Genomic DNA, 20,082 nt, shown 5'->3' on the forward strand with positions numbered 1-20,082 from the left:
AAATGAGTTTGACAAGGGCCAAATTGTGGTGGCTGATAACTGGGTCAGAGCATCTCCAAACCTACAGCTCTTGTCGGGGTTTTCCCGCTCTGCAGCGGTCAGTATCTATCAAAAGTGGTCCAAGGAAGGAACAGTGGTGGACCGGCCACAGGGTCATGGGGTCATGAGTGAAGGCTGACCCATGTGGGACCCACCAATTGCTCAAGAAGTTAATGCTGATTCTGATAGAAGGATGTCAGAATACACCGTGCATCACAGTTTGTTGCGTATGGGACTGCATAGTTGCAAACCAGTCAGGGTGCCCATGCTGACCCCTGTCCAATGCCGAAAGCGACAACAATGGGCACGTGAGCATCTGAACTGGAAAACAGAGCAATGGAAGATGGTGGTCTGATGAATCACGTTTTCTTTTACATCACGTGGATGGCCGGGTGCTTGTTTGTCGCTGGAGAACACAGCTAGGATGCACTATGGAAGAAGACAAGCTGGCAGAGGCAGTTAAAATGTTTATGTTCTAAGAACATTTCCCTAATGTTACCATTGAATTATGAAACCAATATTTCTGAACTTTCAAATGTCTTCATCATTTCTGAAACATTGAAATATGAGACTGTGTGAAAACACACACACACACACACACACACACACACACACACACACACACACACACACACACACACACACACACACACACAATGTTCTAAGAATGTTCAACTATTCTTGCAAAAAAAAAAAAAATCTATGTTTAGAATGTTCACAGTTTCATTCACATAAAGGAGATGGGAAACGTTCAGAGAACAAAATATTAGTTTATATTATTTATTGGGTTTGCTTTCCTTTAACGCATCAAGAGATGCATGCAGGCTTGCTGCTCTATCATTTAAGTCATTCAGAAAGAACTAATTTGATACAGAAATTATTGAAGTCTCAGATTTGAGGAAATCTCATAAACTATTGAAAATTGTGTTCCATGCATGATTCAAAAGGCACAACTTGAAAATGATTTCATAATAAAACACAATATACCCACTAAACACTGGACGTCGGATAGACGTGCAGATCATGTCTATATTGGGTCCGTCGGTCCATGACCAATTCTGGACATCTATTCGACGTCCAAACTAGGTCCACTATTTTGACGTCCAACCATGACCCAACTTGGACGTCAAGGTGACGTTCAACTTTTGACCTGGAACTGGGTAATTTTTTTGGACGTCTATGACAGGTGCAAGAACATTTACATGATTCATTCATATGTAATGTTTTATTTACAAATATCAACATTGTTGTTATCAACATTAATACATATTATTTAGAAAAAATATATAAAAGGTTTTTTTTTTTTTTGTGCATTTTTTTTAGTTTAACTCGCACCGGTTCGTGGACGAATGAGTTTTTTACACTTGTACAATCTGTAAGTAGTTGCTTTAGTTTTCCAGGGACTGTAAATGCATTTTAATTAGCAGTTTACAGCAAAATTATTTTGAATAAAAAAACTACTTTTTACAATTACAAATTCTAATATAACTGGACCTTTTGAAAGGATTTAATATAGTTTGGATTTCAAATTGAGTCAAAAACCAGTCCACGGCACACAACGTCAGTCTGATTGGCTGGGTAGCACATCATCATAACCCAACCAGTAAACGCTATTCTGATTGGCCGAGGCAACACGCCAGCCAGCCAGGCATTTGGCGCGATTCTGCGTGCAAGACGGCACATTCAGCCTGCATCGCTTTCGCTGGTGAGTCAATTTTTTCTTCTCTAAGTTGAAGGTTGGTCAGCTTAGTGATTTTTATGTCATGTGTATGTATGTTAGGTAATTTAGCATGTCTTCACAAACCTGCTGTTACAGCCGCGAATGGTCAAGGGAGAGAGACCATGTCGAAAGGCATTGGTAGCTTGACATTTTGAGCGGCAAACTTGTCACGCGCACTATAAAACGCATATGTGTGTGATATTGACAAAAAATATCTTGCTTTTTGGGGGGTTTTCTCAATAACGATAATCAGACAATATCTGTTGAGTGTTTAGTAAGGAATAATGTACATCCAGCTGGTTATCGCAGTGTAAACCCAGACAGAGTGATCAGGACCCGACACGAAGCAGAGGGATCTTGCCACTTAAGGGCTTTATCTCGCTTATTACATGGCTAACAATACTTGTCTCAAGTAAATTAGACACGAAAAATTGTCTTGAGTTTAAATATTTTATTAGCTCTCACGCAAAGCTTCCGCGAAGAAAAACAGTTCCAAACTGCGAGTCGTTTTGAAGTTGACTGTCTGGCGCCATCTTGTGACTGAGAAGAAACACTTCACCGCCACCCCAGAGGCGTGTGGAGCACGTTTTGACGGACAGCTGCATTTTTATGAACTTTAAAAAACAGCTACATTTACTGCTATTATACAGCTTGGATTAGCCAGGACTTTTTTATTAATATAACTCAGATTTAATTAGTCTGCAAGAAGAATGCCATATACACCTTGGAGGATGGCATGGTGAGTAAATCATGGGCTAATTTAATTTTTGGGTGAACTAACGTTATCCCTTTCAGAATTAATTTCAATGTTTCTTGAGCAGTAAATCATATTAGAATGATTTCTGAAGGATCACAGGAATAAATTACATTTTCAAATGTTCAAATAGAAAAGTTTTTATATTTTAATAATTAACAATATTACAGTTTTTTTGTCTTTCCAATAACATAAATGCAGCCTTAGTGAGCAGAAGAGATTAAATACATTTTAAAAAATGTTTTAAGGAGGACCACCCTGGGGGACACTGATCAACTAGTAAAAGGGTTTATTGCATGTGTAATGTTGTTCGTTCCTACATCTATCCTTCACATTAACTTAGTGAAATGTATTTTTCTTTAGGCTCTTTACCAACAGCCTCATGGCCAAATTTAATTTGAAAGGCAAGGGGAAAAGGGGGAAACGTCCTATAGAGGGAACCAAGGTTTATCGAGCAATAAAAGGTAAGTCAAATGTCATGTTGACCAGTCTATAAATAACTTTGGACAACATTTCCTTCCCTTCTGACTTAAAAAAATAAAAAGCTATACCATCTTGTTAGATACTTTATTCATCCACAAGAGGAAATTAAGGTGTTACAGCATTAAAGGGATACTCCACCATTTTTTCATATTAAACTGTTATTCCCTTAACTAAAAATTTTTTGCTCACAAATATGGGGATTTGCCTGTTTGACTGCAGATTGCTGTTGTGTGTGTGTGTGTATGTATATATATATATATATATATATATATATATATATATATATATATATATATATATATATATATATATATATATATATATAAATAATTTGTCTTTTTTTCTTGTACAGAAGGGATCATGAAATTTGATTCAGCAGCCACTGAGGACTACATCAAATTCAATGTATCTGAGCACCTCAAGGATGCACCACAAAGACTTGGAGGCGGAGGATTCACTATGCCCTGATTTATTATTATTTTTTGAATAAAGATGGAAATAAAGAAATGGCTATATTGAATTGTGACTTATTTGTATGTGTATAACTAGTGTTGTATGTATGTATGTGGTCGCATGTTTCCAGAGGGTGAAGGATATGTTTTCTGTACCAGTTAATTTCACTGTAGCTTTGTGTTTTAGCTGCTAGTTTGAGCTGGAAATGCATTACACCTATGTATGCGTCTCCATTTATCACCTGCTGCTTAGACAATCAAATTGAGTTTTTTGAAAAATAATCTAGTCCCATTTCAGAAGGTGGCATATGTTCCAGATAATTTCCCAACAACTTTTTTTTTTTTTGATTGTCTCAGCAACAACTGGAGACCCATAAAAAGACGCAATGCATTTCCTGTTGAAACTAGCTACTGAAACAAAGTTACAGGAAATTTAATACATGGTACAGAAAACATGTCCTCCACCCTCTTGAAACATGCGACTACAGTTATAGAAGTTGCATAAAAATGACGTCTAAAAATAGTCGAAATATGATGCTGAAAAGACGTCCACAAACGACAACATTTGGTCTATAAATAGCCCATATACGGAGGTCCCGCGGACGTCAAAAAAAGACGTCGCCTGGCGTTACAAAACAACCCCTTCAGTGGACCGAAATTGGACGTCCAAAATTACTTATAAAGGACGTCACTACGACGTCGCATTGCGCAGTAGAAGTAGCATAAAAACGACGTCTAAAAATAGTCTAAATATGATGTTGAAAAGACGTCCACAAACGACCACATTAGGACTATAAATAGCCCATATATGGAGGTCTCGCAGACGTCAACATTTGACGTACCGGTGACGTCAAAAAAAGACGTCGCCTGGCGTTACAAAACAACCCCTTCAGTGGACCGAAATTGGACGTCCAAAAATTACTTAAAGAGGACGTCACTACGACGTCACATTGCGCAGTGGGTAGTCATTACACCCCATGCAAACACACACTTTGGCAGATGAACATGTCTCAGAGAGACAATAATTGCCTTGGTACATAGAAAAATGCATCAAATTACATTGTGAAACGAAACGCACTTGATTGTAAATTCAAGTCCATGAACCTTCTTTTTTAAATGTAGTTGTGCAGAGACCATAAATGTCCTACTCTGCTGCTGAAGGTCATGAAATTTTAAACACCAAAAGTTGGTGATGTCCATCTGGATATGAGCTATAAAGCAGCCACGCGGTACCAAAGCCACTATACCAGGAGCCCAGTAACGGATGAAGGCAAAAACGCTTTCAGTGGTGATAAAATGAGAAAGCATTCATCCATTTCACTAGCGACTAATGCCTGTGAATTTTCCTGCAAATCTTTCAAACACAGCTAACATCTTCTTTAGGGTATTATTTGGTTTGGGTTAGAGGATGAATGGTGGGATTTTCCTGTAGTGATGGTTTATTCAGTAATGACATTTGAAAAGGAGTTATATTACCATTATACAGTAGCTCATATTAGTCGGCATACAGTGTGCATCATTACATTAGGTGCTTTTAAAAGCCTATGCATAATTATGTACACTAATATCGTAGTCATGGACAGAAATATCTTTTCAGGCTCTATTCTGTACCTTTCTCTCTCCCTCCCACGCACACACACAAACAAAAAAACATAAGCCTGCACATTTTCATTCTCTTTCTCAGTCTGGGTCGTAGCCACACACACACACACACACATACTCAAACAAATGAGACAGCTTGAGTTATGGCTTCTATGTGTATCTTGATATGGCCTTTCAGTTCTGGACAAACACCTGATGGCAGCTTTGGATTGGTCTATTTATTTTCCCATTACTGGAAGGCCAGACAATATTGGGCCTTTTGTGTGTACTAGGGTTTTTTATATGTGTACTTGCATGAGGACCGTCTTGACTGTCTGGGTGTGTGACAGCTTGTTAACTCAGTATTGTGCATTTAATCAAGTTGTTGTTTGTTTTGTGTCGCTATGTTTTAGATGTGGCTTTAAAGATCATGAAGACTCACGCTCTCTGTTAAGTCTATAAAATGAAACATATGTAAAACGTGAATACTGCAATCTGCAACTGCTTTGCTGGATTTACAATTCATATTTAGCCGAAATTTAAAAATAGAAGTCCAGAGGAGCTCCAAAAACGAATAGGATTATGGCGCCACCTAGTGGTTAAACGAGCGTTTACGCTATTGGCATTAATTGAAATAGAATACCAATTTACTGTTAATTGAATAATGTGCAGAATGCACTGTATGTGTGCACTCTCACAAATGCATTCTAATATGTACAATTTATGTATAGTATGTACACTTTAGTACCTTTAATGTGCTAATATTTCATAGGGGAAAATAAGGTACAAAGGTGTATCTTTTAAAGATACTGCCCTAGTAACAGCTTTTGTATTTTTTTTCTGAGAGTGTACAATAAAAAAGACATTATAGACATTTCAAACAGTTTTGCATTTGCATTGCATGTGAATGGCATCAATATCATTTTGAAAATGAAATCTAAACTTGCATTTCCAATCCAATTTTGAAAAGTCTTAACATTTGGCAAATGATAAGTCAAAAAGCGTGAATGATGAATTAAGTGTGAATGATGTTACTTCCTGTTAATTTAGGAGTTTGCATTGTAAAATTATGTTGTTGTTGTTGTTGTTGTTGTTGTTGTTTTGGTGGGGGAGGGGGGCACATTTTAAAGTATGTGCAGTGTTTAGAAGTAGTTTCGGGGTTATTGTAATTTACAACATGCAGAACAGGACTGTAAAATAAAGCAGTATACCTGTTTTTCTTGTATTGTCTTTTGTGCTTTCTGGCTTGCTTAGGTCTTTATTCCATGCATAGAAAAGCATATATACCATGTACATAAATAGCTTAGATTCATGTGCATTTGAATGCTTGTGCTTCTAATTGTATTAGTCATATACTGACCTAGTTTGTGTTGATGATAAATTATCCCCAAGAACATGTTGAATATGAGTAGTTGTGAGAACCAGGCTCTCTGCATTTTCACAGCTGTGATATGTGACTTTCGCTTGTCCTTTGTGTGCTTTACATAACCAGATAAACAGGAGCTGCACAAATCACAATGACTGTCCCCTGCTGCATGAATCTGGTATTCAGACAATATTACAAAATGCATGGTTTTATCAGGTCAGAATGAATGAATTGATGAAGAAGGAATGAAAAGTTAAAATTCATTCTTTGTTGGAATGCTGAATTTAACACTCTCAGAAAAGGTGGGGGCGTTGCTTTTGCAAAAGATAAACTACACTTTTATACCAAAGGGAGGGTGCACATTAGTATTTTAAAGGTAGCCTATTATACCTAAAAGGAACAAAAGTACCTTTTAAAAAGGCACCGCCCAGTGACAGCTTTTGTACCCCTTTTTTTCTGAGAGTGAATGATAAAGTTTTGCTTTAAAAATAAGGCTTTCAGTAGGCCTTTATCAAGACAAGTCAGTAAGAAACAAATGTTTTTTTTTTTGTAATTAACTATAGCAGCCAGTGTTTAGTAATAATAGAAATGTCCTTTTAAAATAGAATATGTTATTACACACAACTATGGCAGAAGATCTTAATTAAGGCCTTTGGCACAGGGGTGTGTGGCCCAGTAACCTCTAATTCACAAGGAAGGTTTAGTCTGCTTTTACCATTACCCAGCCATTAGTGCTACCCCTCCCTGCTGAGTCTGTGGTTCATTACACACACACACACACACACACACACACACACACACACACACACCACACACACACACACACACACACACACACACACACACACACACACACACACACACACACACACACACACACACACACACACACACACACACACACACACACAGAGTAAGAGAAAGAGAGCAACCGATTTAACATTGTAGTCTGGCAGTATATTTATATAGCCTAGTATGTCTGTGGGATGTCCACAACCCCACCCTGCATTTGAGAAATTCCACTGCTTCCAAGATCTGAAGTGCACAGACAGAGACTAAAGCCAAACGCTAAGTGAAAAAGAGTTTTCAACACCAATATTATCTATACAAATATACATTTTTACATTTATAATAACAAAGCTAATTTATAGAGTTGTTTCTAATAATAAAACAAAAAACAGCCACACGCACATTACGCCGCAGTGGGCGGGGTCACGCAATGACATCACATGACAGACATATCAAATTACTGTAGTTCATTCTCCTACTTCCGTGTTCTTTCACTACCATCAACCAACCGGCCGACGCAGGAGAAGCAGAATGTCTCATCAAACCGGCATCCAAGGTAAAATCCTTTATGATCTTTTAATCGTCGAATGAAATAAGTCGGACAAAGTTTATTACATCGCTATAATGCACGTTTCTTTATTTGGCGATTGTTTGTAAACAGAATAACCTGTTGTGGTCGTTGCTGTGACTGAATTGCCTTATAGAGTTTTATTGGGAGCTTAACGTTAGCAGTAAACAAACCAGAGACAGACAGTGAATCTGTGTCAAGTGTTCTCTGCCTTTTGCTGCTCTAATACGGTCATGCAAATAAACTCCGATTGGTCTTTCACTATCAGTGTGTGTAGTCCGAGTGGAGTCGAGGATTGTGCACTCATAAGGAAGGCAGCAGGTTTCAAAGGTCCAGCTGTAATAACCGTGTCACCCTTATTCAAAGCTGTTGCCAGGCATTATGCAATGGACATCTGTTTACATTGATTGAGCTTTTACTGCTGTGGCGTTATGTTACCCTGACAACACATTACTATGAATTAGTGCATTTATGCTTAAGGTTTAATTAAAGATCACTTTTCTGCAAAGAAATGTCAAAGAACATAGCCCAGGAATGGACTGCAGTCTCCAAAAACTGCCCCTAACAAATTAACAATGCCTCTTTAGAGTTCTCACTTTGGTTCATCAGCCAAATTTCAATTCCGTTATCCAAAGATGGTCAGCTTTGTTTCGGATCAGAATAAATGGATTCATTGTGTCCTGTTCTCGCCCTGTGCTTTCTCTTCTCAGCTACCGGGGAAGTGAAAGAAATCTTTGCAAAGGCCCGGAATGGAGAATATCGGCTCATCAAAGTAGTAATTGAAAACGGTGAGATGACAGTTTTACTAATAATTTTTTTTTTAAAAACTATATTATTAAATCTTTTAAGCATTTTCATCAAAATTTTACATTCACAAATCAAGACTAAAGGCACAGTGACACCAAGAACGATACCTATGTTAGCAGTTTCGTTGTCCGCTGCTTTAAATACTCAAGCTCGAGTGGATTCTGATTGACTGTCAATATTTGTATCATTCATCAACTGGAATAAGTTGTCAAAGTTTAAAAAAAAACAAAAAATACCTTTAACAGTTATCTCCTGGTCTGAATGTGAACAGGCCCTCAATAAACCCTCATTTATTTATGAAAATACAAAACAAGAAACTCTAAACTGTTAAATAATGTGCTGTTCTCTTTTTGTTTTGTATTTGACAACTAAATAGAAGATTTAAATAGAGAAAAGACAATAATTTCACACTTTCCTTTTTACCGTTGTGTTTCTGTAGAGAAGTTAGTTCTTGGGGGAAGTAAACGGGCTGCCAAGAAATGGGACCAGGAATGGGACAGCTGTGTTCTCCCACTCGTGGAGGACGACATGCCTTCGTACCTTCTCTACAGGTTGGATACCACCAACAACCAGGGTTATGAGTGGATCTTTCTGGCCTGGTCTCCGGATCACTCTCCAGTGAGTTTGTGTGCATGATGTCGTCGTCTTTCAGCTCTTATGAGGCCACAGGAAATCATGAGATGACATAGCTCAGTGCATTTTAATCCATCCACTCCATATATAGTATCCCTGGTTTAAAGCTCTTTTAAAAAAAATCCCAGTTAAGCCTGTCCATATTAAAACAGCCTATTTTGTAGTACTATGTGGATATGATCATCAAGGATATTGTTCCATTGTTAAAACGAGTCTAAAGTGAATGTGGATAGCTATGGAGATCCACTCGTAAAGTGATCTTTTACAGACAGAAAAGGTATCATAAGCTCATATAATGGAGTATTTGCATTCAAGCTAAATACCTAGATGTCTGTCTAGTTTTTTATGAAAAACATGGGGTGACCTGATATAGAATAGTCATGGCTCTGTGCTCCAAATTTGCCATTCTAATTTTTCCCTCAATGTTAAACAACCAGAGAGAGACTGAATGGTCAGAGTCTAAATCACACTCAAAAAATCATGCTGATCTAGCTGAAGATAAAATTGTCCAAACGGCTCTTTATTACAAAACAACTTTTAAGTCATTTGGAAACAGAAATAATATTGATATTGTTATTGAGTATTTTTTATTATATGTTGTAATTTTATTATTATTAATATGTATTATGCTACACATACACATACATATGTATATATACACCCAGACACACACAATCGTGATTAATCACACATCCAAAATAAAAAATTGTGTTTACATGCAGTGTAGTTACATACAATAGTTACAATTATTATGTTTATTTAAATACACACACATGCATGTACAGTATATCTTGAATAATGTATATATATATATATATATATATATATATATATATATATATATATATATAGTTTGACAGCACTTCATTGTGTGTGTGTGTGTTATTATAGTTATATTGTTTTTTATTTTTGTTATAAATGTTTTTTTGATAATGTCTGTTAATAGTTCTTATTTACAGATGTGTTAGCCTGATGCATGTTCAAGCTTGTTCCTAATTTTTTTTAGTAAAAGTAAAGTAATATAATATCCAGAAAATATTTTGAAAAAAAAAAACATTTTCTTTCAGGTCCGACAAAAGATGTTGTATGCTGCTACAAGGGCCACGCTGAAAAAAGAGTTTGGTGGGGGCCACATTAAAGAGGAGATTTTTGGCACAGTGAAGGTATGACCTGTATCAGCTGGCATTTTTTAAATCAAATCCTCTCTGGAACGAACCGCAGCCACGGGTTTCCTCACTAATGCGTCTCTCTGGCCAGGACGATGTCTCTCTAAACGGCTACAAAAAGTACCTCACCTCGCAGGCGGCGCCTTTGCCTTTGACTGCAGCAGAGGAGGAACTGAGGCAAATCAAACTCAATGAGGTACTGCTGACATCAGCGTAAACACAGCATGGGTGTACACCTTAGTCAGGCGCTGCTGAGGTTTTATTAAAACCGCATCAGTCCAACCAACCACCTCAGGCCTTTTTTATTCAGCAACTCCCTGACCTGAGGTAAAAAACATCGTTACATTTCGCATAGAATAATTTCTGTTAATTGAGGTTGCTCTTTAGAAGCCATTAGGCCAGAATGGTTTAGTGCACTACACTGCATTATGAGCGGGTTAGCGATTGGTTGTTTGTTTGCTGAGAAAAATCCATGTTGTAGATCTGGCATATTTGCTTATATCTTCTGATGCAGTTTGTTCTTTTGATCTATATACAACATCATGTCTAAGGATTAACATGATTTGTGAAAAAAAGAGTCTGCAAAAACATAAATGTAATATTTAACATCAAACATACGCTGGCTAAAAATAAAGAAGCTCAGTTCCATGCACTCTCTCATTTAAACCAGCTCCTGGAACCAATTGCAAAGGATGCTGCTGGCAGAGCAAACAAACCTCCAATAAACCATAAAAGGATATGCTCTGACTCTTAAACACCTCATTGGCTGTTTCAAAATGACAGGCAGCTTAATGAACCAATCAAAAGGCTCTCTGTACTCCCCTCAGAGCAGCAGCAGCTGTGGGAGGAAGATAATACTACACTAATCTACATGTATAAGAGGAAAGGAAAGCAGCTTTGTGATGTTTTATTTTTATTAAATTGTTGAAAGAGAGATTTTATTGAGTAGATGGGTGGATGAAATGCTGGTCCCAATCCTAGATGAAAGGAGGCGTTCATTCAGTGGGTGCAACACAAGAATGTGGCATGCCGTTTTTATTACATATATATTTCAATGTCACATGATCCTCATTATATCTCCTTAATATTCTGATTTGATGCTCAAAAAATATATATTATCAACGTTAACTGCTGTGCTGCTTATTATTTTTGTAGAAACCATATTTTTTTGTTTTGTAATGTAAAATGTATTACTCTCTCTCTTCGATCAGTTTAAAGCATCCTTGTTGAATAAAAATATTCATTTCTTTTATATAGCTCTTGTGGGGTGTTCCCATTTTAGTGGTCAATATCTATCAAAAGTGGTCCAAGGAAGGAACCGGTGACAGTGTTTACTGTGTGGTGAACTGGGTCATGGACGGCCAAGGCTCATTGATGCACGTGGGGAGTGAAGGCTGGCATGACAAGCTACTGTAGCTCAAATTGTTTAAGTTAATTCTGGTTTTGACAGAAAGGTGTCATAATACACAGTACATCGCAGTTTGTTGTGTATGGGGACCAGTCAGGGTGCCCTTGCTGACCCCTGTCCAATGTCGAAAGTGCCAACAGTGGGCACGTGAACATAAGAACTGGACCATGGAGCAATGGAAGAAGGTGGCCTGGTCTGATCAATAACTTTTTCTTTTACCTCACGTGGATGGCCAGATGCGTCACTTACCTGGGGAACACATGGCCACAACACAAAAAAGGTTCAGATATGGTTTGAGGACCACTTTTGCTACATACTGACCCCTGCAGAGCGGGAACACTCCACAAGAGCTGCAGTTTTGGAGATACTCTGACCCAGTCGTCTAGCCATCACAATTTGGCTCTTGTCAAACTCGCTCAAATCCATACACTTGCCCATTTTACCTGCTTCTAACACATCAACTTTGAGGACAAAATGTTCACTTGCTGTCTAATATATCCCAGCACTAACAGGTACCGTGATGAAGAGATAATCAGTGTTATTCACTTCACCTGTCAGTGGTTATAATGTTATGCCTGGTCAGTGTATTTTAAAAAGGCTTATTTTAGTGAGTCAAATTGCCTATTTTGGGCTTGTTTTGTTTCTCCTTTGTGAACACTGGCGACATGGCAGTTAATCAAGGCTCAGAATAAGTCAAATCGTGGCAGTGCATGTTTCATAAACTACACCATGAATTGTAGAGCTTGTTCCTAACTATACATTTAACAATCATTGTGACTAGACCAGTGCTTACACATTGTTAAGGTTATCTGTGTGTTTTTTAGTTGCAGACAGACGTCCATGTTGACACAAAGCAGCAGACTCTTCAGGGAGTGGCTTTCCCTATGCAGAGAGAAGCTATTCAGGCTCTGGAGCAGTTCAGGGAGAAAAGGATTAACTACGTTCAACTGGTACTTCAGGCCTTTTTCCCTCCACCAATCCCAGCAACCCTGTACACTAGCAACATATCCCTCTTTTTATCCTTCACTCTATATATTGTACTATAATAACACCTGTACATAATGGCCTGAACGTGTTGACAGACTGGTTGGGCTGATCCTTACCCACATAACCCATAACATGTGACAGAAATACATGTTGTAGAGTAACTATTCAATGATACTTGTTGATCATGTCCATTCCATTAACAGGAAATAGATTTCCCTAAAGAATCAATCAAGTTGTCCAGCACAGCTCCTACGGATCTGAAAGATCTGCCTAAAAGGATCCCAGATGATGCGGCTAGGTATCACTTTTTCCTTTACAAACACTCTCATGAAGGAGACTACCTCGAGTCCACAGGTAATCAAATGTTTATAGATGAAAAGGCTATATATAGTTTCATCTGTGCTTATGAGAACAAATATGCATTTTCATCCTGGTTTTGTGCTTTTTGTGTTTGCATTTCCAGTGTTCATTTACTCTATGCCTGGTTATAAATGCAGCATCAGAGAGAGAATGCTGTATTCAAGCTGTAAGAACCCTCTCATAGACACAGTGGAGAAAAACTTGGGCATTGAAATTGCAAAAAAGGTATTATATGCTTGCCGAATTTACAAAAAATGTTAATGCTAATATAGTTTTCAACCCCTTTTGATTTAATTCTTCATCCTTTCAGCTGGAAATTGACAATGGTGATGAACTAACAAGTGATTTCCTGTATGAAGAGGTACATCCCAAGCAGCATGCACACAAGCAAGCTTTTGCCAAACCCAAGGGGCCAACCGGGAAGAGGGGGGGCCGACGAATCACACGGGCACCAGGGGACGGTGGTGACGATGATTAAACCTCTTCCTATCCTGAGATTGATAGTGGTACATTCCACTTAGTCTAATGAATCCCATCCTGAAGCGAATTTCCATTTTACATTGACTCATCTAGACAACAGCCCTATAGACTGATCTATGCACAAAGTAAAACACTAAGCCTGTGAAATTACATTTTGTAGCTTGCAATATGACACGGTATGTCGAAGAGCAGAGATTGAAGTACTCGAGAATGTATTTTACGAAGCTTCACTTGCATTCAAGGATGCCGTCTGTGATGTTCCTGGTGATCGTTTTAACACTATTATCCTGTTTACTTGCATATTAGCCAAGATTTTGATATAGAGTGCAATACTGTTGAAATAGACACTCCATTTATAGTGCTTGGTTTTCCAGAAGTAGATGGAGGAGAAGAAAATGAAGAAAATTTTAAAGAAGAGATGGTTTCACAAAAAAGGATATCTAATCTAATCCAGGTATTGCACTTCAATGGTAGCTTTCCAGTAACATTACATTTTAGCTGAGGAGTAACATTAATATTTGTCCGGGAAATTGGCTTTGGAAATTAAGCAAGATTTATGTTTGAAAAACAGGCCCAGAAAGTTAAACAGTCCACGGCCGTGAATCTTGCTCCAAGTGGTTGTCTGAGCAGGAAGGTCAAGAGTTCAGATCTGTTGTATGAGGCCATAAGCATTATTTATTAACTTTCTGATTGATTAGGTTGAAAAAATTCTTAAAGAGTGACTAAATAAATCATCAGTATTCTGACAGCCGCTGAACCTTGTAGCGATAAGGTAGGTATGATTTCAATGAAGGATTTGCCAAGAATAATGTGCTGAAAATGTTCCAATACCTTTTTTAATATGTATTAATTTTTAAAAATTGGTCTTGTTCCTTTATTTCTTTTAATGTAAGATTGTTTAATTATAGAGATATGATTATAGTAGAATCAGTCATAACACAAATCTGAAAAAGCTTTTAGCTATTTTTCACGTTCTTCAACATGCAGAGATACTATTTTTCTAAGCCTGTACAGTTGTTTGTCCAGATGATGTTGTCTAACATCTTGAACTGCATGTCCATGATTTCAGGGGTTTATGGCCATCCTGTCTGTCTGAGCGAATGTTTTACATGTCAACTAATGGTGAACCTCCATTTCATGCCATTTACAAACACACTAATGTATACAGTTCATGGAGTTCAGTTCGCTTTAGATGCTGTTGAAACCACTCATAAGGGAAGGGACTGAAAGTCCCATAAACTCCAGAACGATCCATCTGCTGATTAACAACAGGCAAACCACTATTAACATTTCTCCTGTGTAAGGGTATTATGAAGTCTGAAACCGAATCATTGTAGAGTCTTAAATGTCTTTTCTATGCATTGTATAAGAAAGTGGAGAGAGAAAAATAAAAAAGATTTGAAGATACCTTTACATTTTGAGTCAACTGTTGTCAACATCTATCTATCTATCTATCTATCTATCTATCTATCTATCTATCTATCTATCTATCTATCTATCTATCTATCTATCTATCTATCTATCTATCTATCTATCTATCTATCTATCTATCTATCTATCTATCTATCTATCTATCTATCTATCTTGAAGTGCATATTTTGTGTGTATTTACCTTTTAAAGTCTATGGCATTTACATTTTTAAGCTGCAGTCCGTGACTTTTTGCGCTCTAGCGGTTAATAACCAGAACTGCATGCGTCGTGCTGAAGATCATTGCAGCCGGAGCTACTTCTCTGTTTGTGTCTATGGCGAGTCACGCAGGGACTCGTACCAGTCTGGCCTGAAATAGTCCCAATATAAACACTTATTATAAGAGTACCAAAATGATTTAGGGCAAGACAAAAACACGTTTTGGAAAATAGATTCATGCTGTATATTATCATTATATATATATTCTTTTTTAAATTTTGAACACAAAATTGTTTACGGACAGTTACACAGTATATTGGGGCTTGTAATTCTGCGCTTCTGTGCCTTTAAGAGCGGTACCACGTGCTGCGGAAGAACTCAACTGACAACAATAGCACGCGGGTGAGTGAACCGAACACACTATTTACTTCTTTATTTTGCTTGATTTCTTTTATGACATAAATGTGTTAAACGCAGGAGCCTTTAACAGTGATACGACCTGGTCTTATGTAAGAATTTTAATGTTAACCGATTAAATTGTTTTTACATTTCATTATGTATTTACATATGTTTATACAATATAATAAAGCACTAACACAATACATTTATTGATATAATTGTTAAGTATGTTTTTGTGTAGGACTTAATAATGGAGAGGGACAGTCTCTCCTATTTTATATCAGACCATGAAGGTTTCTATGGGACTATAAAAAACTCACCCCAAGACTTTGTGGTTATTGAGATAGACACCCATGGACAACTTGTTAACAGTCCTAATGTTCAGGAAGAACACACAAAACGACCTCGACAAAGCCAAGCTAATAAAAGGGATGATAAGTCAAAACCATCTAAACCAGATGACACTGACATTTTAAATCAGGATTGCTTTGATCTGAATCTAATCCTGGGTCCAGCTATGAATGAAGAGTTGGAACATTTCACTAACAAAATGAGAGCAAATCCGAATGAAATTTGTGACCAAGAAAAGGCAGAACTGTCTTTGGGTACTTATCCTGATAAGCACCTGAGAGCTGTTGTCCACAGAGCGGTACGATATAACTTCCCCTTCCTCCAGACTGTGACCAACCAATCCGAGATTCGGGTCAGAGAGGACCCAGATTTCAAGGAGCTCGCCAGTTTATCATCTGAAGGAGAAGCTGAGGAGTTCTTCAGGTTCATCGATGCCAAAGTACCCGGCTCTGTCTTCACCTTCCTGCCCGATGATAGCAAAGAGCACCGAACTTCAGTCCATCATTTTGTTAGCCGGCGGTTTGGGAAGCTTTTGGAAACCAAGAGCTTCAACGACCAGCAGAAGACTTCCATTACAGTGAGACTAAGGGAGAGAAGTAAACGACCCAACAAGAGAACAATAGCAGACTGTCAAAAGGAAGAGGGGACATTATACACAGGTGAGTGAAGAAGACACATTTTTTATCAGCATTTCTAACTGATCTTTATAACTTCTATAGAAGTCAGCCTAAAAAGTCTTCATTTTCCTCAGCTTTTGTGCTGCGGAAAGACAACTTGGAGACGTTGGAGGCCATCAGCTACATGGCTGCAGTACTTGGAGTGCTTCCGTCTGATTTTACCTACGCAGGAATCAAAGACAAGCGAGCCATCACCTACCAGGCCATGGTGGTAAAAAAGATCTCTCCAGAGCGGTAAATGGCTTTTCTTTTCTTTTCTTGAACATAATTTAAAAATTACTAATTGGAAATGTCTTGTTGACCATGTTTTACTCCCTTTGCGAGGGTTTCTACAAAAAAAAGTAAAAGAATACAACACATTAAATGTGCACTATGTATGATTTTTGCAGTAAAATATTCAAAAACCACTAGGCCTGTGTTATATATTTTGTTCTATTATAGAGTTCTTACAATATCCCAAATGTTTCCAACTATGTGTACATTTTGAGAAAATTGCTATTTTAACCGGGACATCTTTGGGAGTCACCTGTCAGTTGCGTCCTATCTGCATTACCCTCGGTTTCTGGGTTTATTTGGCAGAAACGCTTTGCTCCTAGCAGTGTGCAACAAGTGTCACAGAAGTCGCTGAGAGAGAACGCACAGAGTAACAGCATAACATAATTTTTAACACATTTATAGAAATATATATAATGATATTTAAAATTATATATATTCTTATTTTTTTTCTATATATTTTACATTGGTGGTTTGCTACACTGACAGTATAAAAACCATTTACGTTTAAATGAAATTAAAATAATTGTTTAATTACATTTTGCAGTCTTTATCATTTCACAACATTGTTCTGATAGATGTTTTTATACATGAACATGGAATGACAAACTTCAAACAAACTTCGTCAAAAAGTTTGAAAAGCCCTGTTTTACTTCATTCACTCCATTTGTAGATGCATATAACAAAATCTATTGGCAGGTTGCTGGACAAAGTCTCAGAGTTTCAGCGGAGAGGAATGCAGATCTCTCATGTCCGTCCTGTGTCTGAACCCCTTAAGCTTGGCAGACTCCAGGGAAATCACTTTGATCTTGTCGTAAGAGACCTGAAGCCTCATGGGAAACATGGACTTACAGAGCTACAGCAGCTTGTGAAAGAGGCAGTGGAAAATGTGAAGGTAAATATGTGCATGTCTAACAGAATTTAATACACAACAGAACACAACAGTTAAAAAATTAAAAAATATATTATTATAAAAAATAATATATTTTTTTTTACAGAAGAGTGGCTTTGTGAATTTTTACGGTCCTCAGCGGTTTGGAAGTGGATTGTGTGTCCAAGCTGACCAAATAGGACTTGCGCTCTTGATGGAGAAAATGGTACCGCTTCATGTAATTTATATCCATTTAATGTCTATATATGGTGCACCGTCTTTAGTTTATAAGCCCTAAAACAGTTTGTGTGTCGAGCAGGAGGCTTCTGTTAAGCTGTTCTTCACCCCAGAGGATGGCGATGACCTCCAGAACAAGGCAAAACGTCATTTTCTTCTCACAGGTCTGTGCTGGGATTTCTCTGACAGCTGAAGTTTATGATAGTTGACCCAAAAATGGAAATTCAGTCATTGTTTCCTGAGCCTTTATATCTTTCTGTTGTTCCATATGTTGCACACTAGACTTTCTATAGATAAAAAGTAAATAGTGTAGCTTTATAGATTCCAGTTCCTGTGCATCCAAGAACAACCTTACATCTCTTTCTTCAGGGAATGCCAAGGAGAGCTTGGCACTCATGCCTGCTTACAAATCAAGAGAGCGGCTTATGCTCCGTGCACTCCACCGTTACGGCAGCGGGCAGGAGGGTTGCATACGTGGCTGGCTCAGTTTACCCCACAGCATGAGGGTCTTCTACCTCCACTCTTACTGTAGCAGAGTTTGGAATGAAGCAGCCAAATTCCGGCTCCAAAAACTGGGCTTCAAGCCTGTCCAGGGAGATCTGGTTTGGGCTGGATCTGAAATGGGACTCAAAAGCACCACAGAGGAACTGAATGCTCCACAGGTTAGGAACTTGGTTTATTAGTGCTGTTCAAAAATAAAATAATTACATATATATATATATATATATATATATATATATATATATATATATATATATATATATATATATATATATAATATATAGTGAGGAACATAAGTATTTGAACACCCTGCTATTTTACAAGATTTCCCACTTAGAAATTATGGAGGTGTCTGAAATTGTCATCGTAGGTGCATGTCCACTGTTAGAGACATAATCTAAATTAAAAAAAATCCAGAAATCACAATATTTGATTTTTTAACTATTTATTTGTATGTTACAGCTTTAAAGTAATACATACTTATACATACATATATATATATACATATATATATATATATATATATATATATATATATATATATATATATATATATATATATATATATATATATATATATATATATATATATACACAACACATACATATATACACTTTGTTGTTTTTTGTCTCTCTAATATGTTCTAATATAACTATCTAAATATATTATTTTATTTGCAGTCATTTCATTTGTAGTAATTGCTTGATTTCTGTGCTTTAGGTCCATGTTGTGACTTCTGACGAAGAGAAGGATGAGGTTTTCTCATTAGACCAGGTACTATGTTCAAATCTATCCTTTCCTCTTGCTGCCTGCTAACCCTTACCTGTCAGTTTCTTATGTTTTTTTTTTCAAGGTGATTCTTCCGATGCCAGGAAATAGTGTCAAATACCCAGAAAACCTGCTGGGCCAGTGGTATCAGGACAAATTGGCTCAGGATGGCTTGAGGTCATGCCGCTTTAGAGTGACTCCTCTTAAACTCAACGTCCCAGGATGTTATCGGCCCCTGCTCGCAAAGCCACAGAACATCACATACAGCTTGCAGACTGTGGAGGAGCTAAGTCTGTCACTAACCTTTGACCTGGATGCGTCCTGCTATGCTACTGTGTGCCTCGGAGAGATAATGAAGCATAATCTTTCATAGTTCATTCAATGACGGCTATTTAAAAGATGTTTCAAGTCTTACTAATGTGGTTATTTGGTAATGTCAAATACGAGGGACTTCTAGCACTTCTTGTCATAAAGCATTTGTGCTTTCAGAGGTTTTAACCACTTACAAGAAAATTAGAGGAACATCTGGATAGTAACCCGTTCCAAAACTATGATGTCTTTTAGTCCAGGTATTAACAGAAAACAATTGCCTTTCGTTAAAACCAACAGTCAGATTATTCCTGAGGTCTATATCCTGTGCCTTAGAGATTTTAAGTGTGTTAAAGTATGTTATTTGCCAATGTCATCACAAAGAGGCTTCAGAGATTTTTCTGGAACTCTGGATGGGTCTTGAAGTTGTACATGCAAAGATTTAATACAAATCTTATTGACAATTCTCATTAT

The 20,082-nt window shown here is 37.5% G+C and overlaps 2 protein-coding genes and 1 long non-coding RNA gene across 4 annotated transcripts; all 3 read left to right on the plus strand.

Moving 5' to 3' along the window:
• Positions 1-1,384: 1,384 nt before the first annotated feature.
• Positions 1,385-3,410, plus strand: LOC137049608 (uncharacterized). The gene is made up of 3 exons (XR_010899656.1): positions 1,385-1,744; positions 2,877-2,977; positions 3,349-3,410. It is a non-coding gene; the product is annotated as an uncharacterized lncRNA (long non-coding RNA).
• A 4,235-nt stretch (positions 3,411-7,645) lies between these two features.
• twf1b (twinfilin actin-binding protein 1b) lies at positions 7,646-15,000 on the plus strand. Its single transcript, XM_067428168.1, has 9 exons — positions 7,646-7,740; positions 8,463-8,540; positions 8,999-9,177; positions 10,260-10,355; positions 10,450-10,554; positions 12,591-12,716; positions 12,957-13,107; positions 13,217-13,338; positions 13,424-15,000. Exons 1-9 carry the CDS (start codon positions 7,716-7,718, stop codon positions 13,589-13,591), a joined length of 1,050 nt encoding a protein of 349 aa, XP_067284269.1. The 5' UTR covers positions 7,646-7,715; the 3' UTR covers positions 13,592-15,000.
• pus7l (pseudouridine synthase 7 like) lies at positions 14,331-20,078 on the plus strand. 2 transcript variants are annotated; one of them, XM_067428166.1, is made up of 10 exons: positions 14,331-14,365; positions 15,574-15,623; positions 15,862-16,630; positions 16,723-16,882; positions 17,621-17,816; positions 17,920-18,018; positions 18,112-18,193; positions 18,399-18,691; positions 19,252-19,305; positions 19,385-20,078. In XM_067428166.1, the coding sequence occupies exons 3-10, from the start codon at positions 15,871-15,873 to the stop codon at positions 19,670-19,672; spliced, it is 1,932 nt and encodes a 643-aa protein (XP_067284267.1). In that variant the 5' UTR covers positions 14,331-14,365; positions 15,574-15,623; positions 15,862-15,870; the 3' UTR covers positions 19,673-20,078. The 2 variants fall into 2 exon arrangements, with proteins under 2 accessions (XP_067284267.1, XP_067284268.1); XM_067428167.1 differs by having other exon boundaries at positions 19,362-19,527.
• The last annotated feature ends 4 nt before the right edge of the window (positions 20,079-20,082 follow it).

This window comes from Pseudorasbora parva, chromosome 20, assembly GCF_024679245.1.
Source record: "Pseudorasbora parva isolate DD20220531a chromosome 20, ASM2467924v1, whole genome shotgun sequence".
NCBI lineage: Eukaryota > Metazoa > Chordata > Actinopteri > Cypriniformes > Gobionidae > Pseudorasbora > Pseudorasbora parva.

What these genes read in the sequence shown, in the direction of transcription:
- twf1b (XM_067428168.1), top strand. Translation starts at nt 7,716, where the DNA reads ATGTCTCATCAAACCGGCATCCAAG. An exon ending in GGATTAACTACGTTCAACTG is followed by an intron (nt 12,717 to 12,956) that starts GTACTTCAGGCC and finishes TTCCATTAACAG; the next exon opens with GAAATAGATTTCCCTAAAGA. An exon ending in GCATTGAAATTGCAAAAAAG is followed by an intron (nt 13,339 to 13,423) that starts GTATTATATGCT and finishes TCATCCTTTCAG; the next exon opens with CTGGAAATTGACAATGGTGA.
- pus7l (XM_067428166.1), top strand. Translation starts at nt 15,871, where the DNA reads ATGGAGAGGGACAGTCTCTCCTATTTTATATCAGACCATGAAGGTTTC. An exon ending in AGAGGGGACATTATACACAG is followed by an intron (nt 16,631 to 16,722) that starts GTGAGTGAAGAA and finishes CATTTTCCTCAG; the next exon opens with CTTTTGTGCTGCGGAAAGAC. An exon ending in ACGTCATTTTCTTCTCACAG is followed by an intron (nt 18,194 to 18,398) that starts GTCTGTGCTGGG and finishes CTCTTTCTTCAG; the next exon opens with GGAATGCCAAGGAGAGCTTG.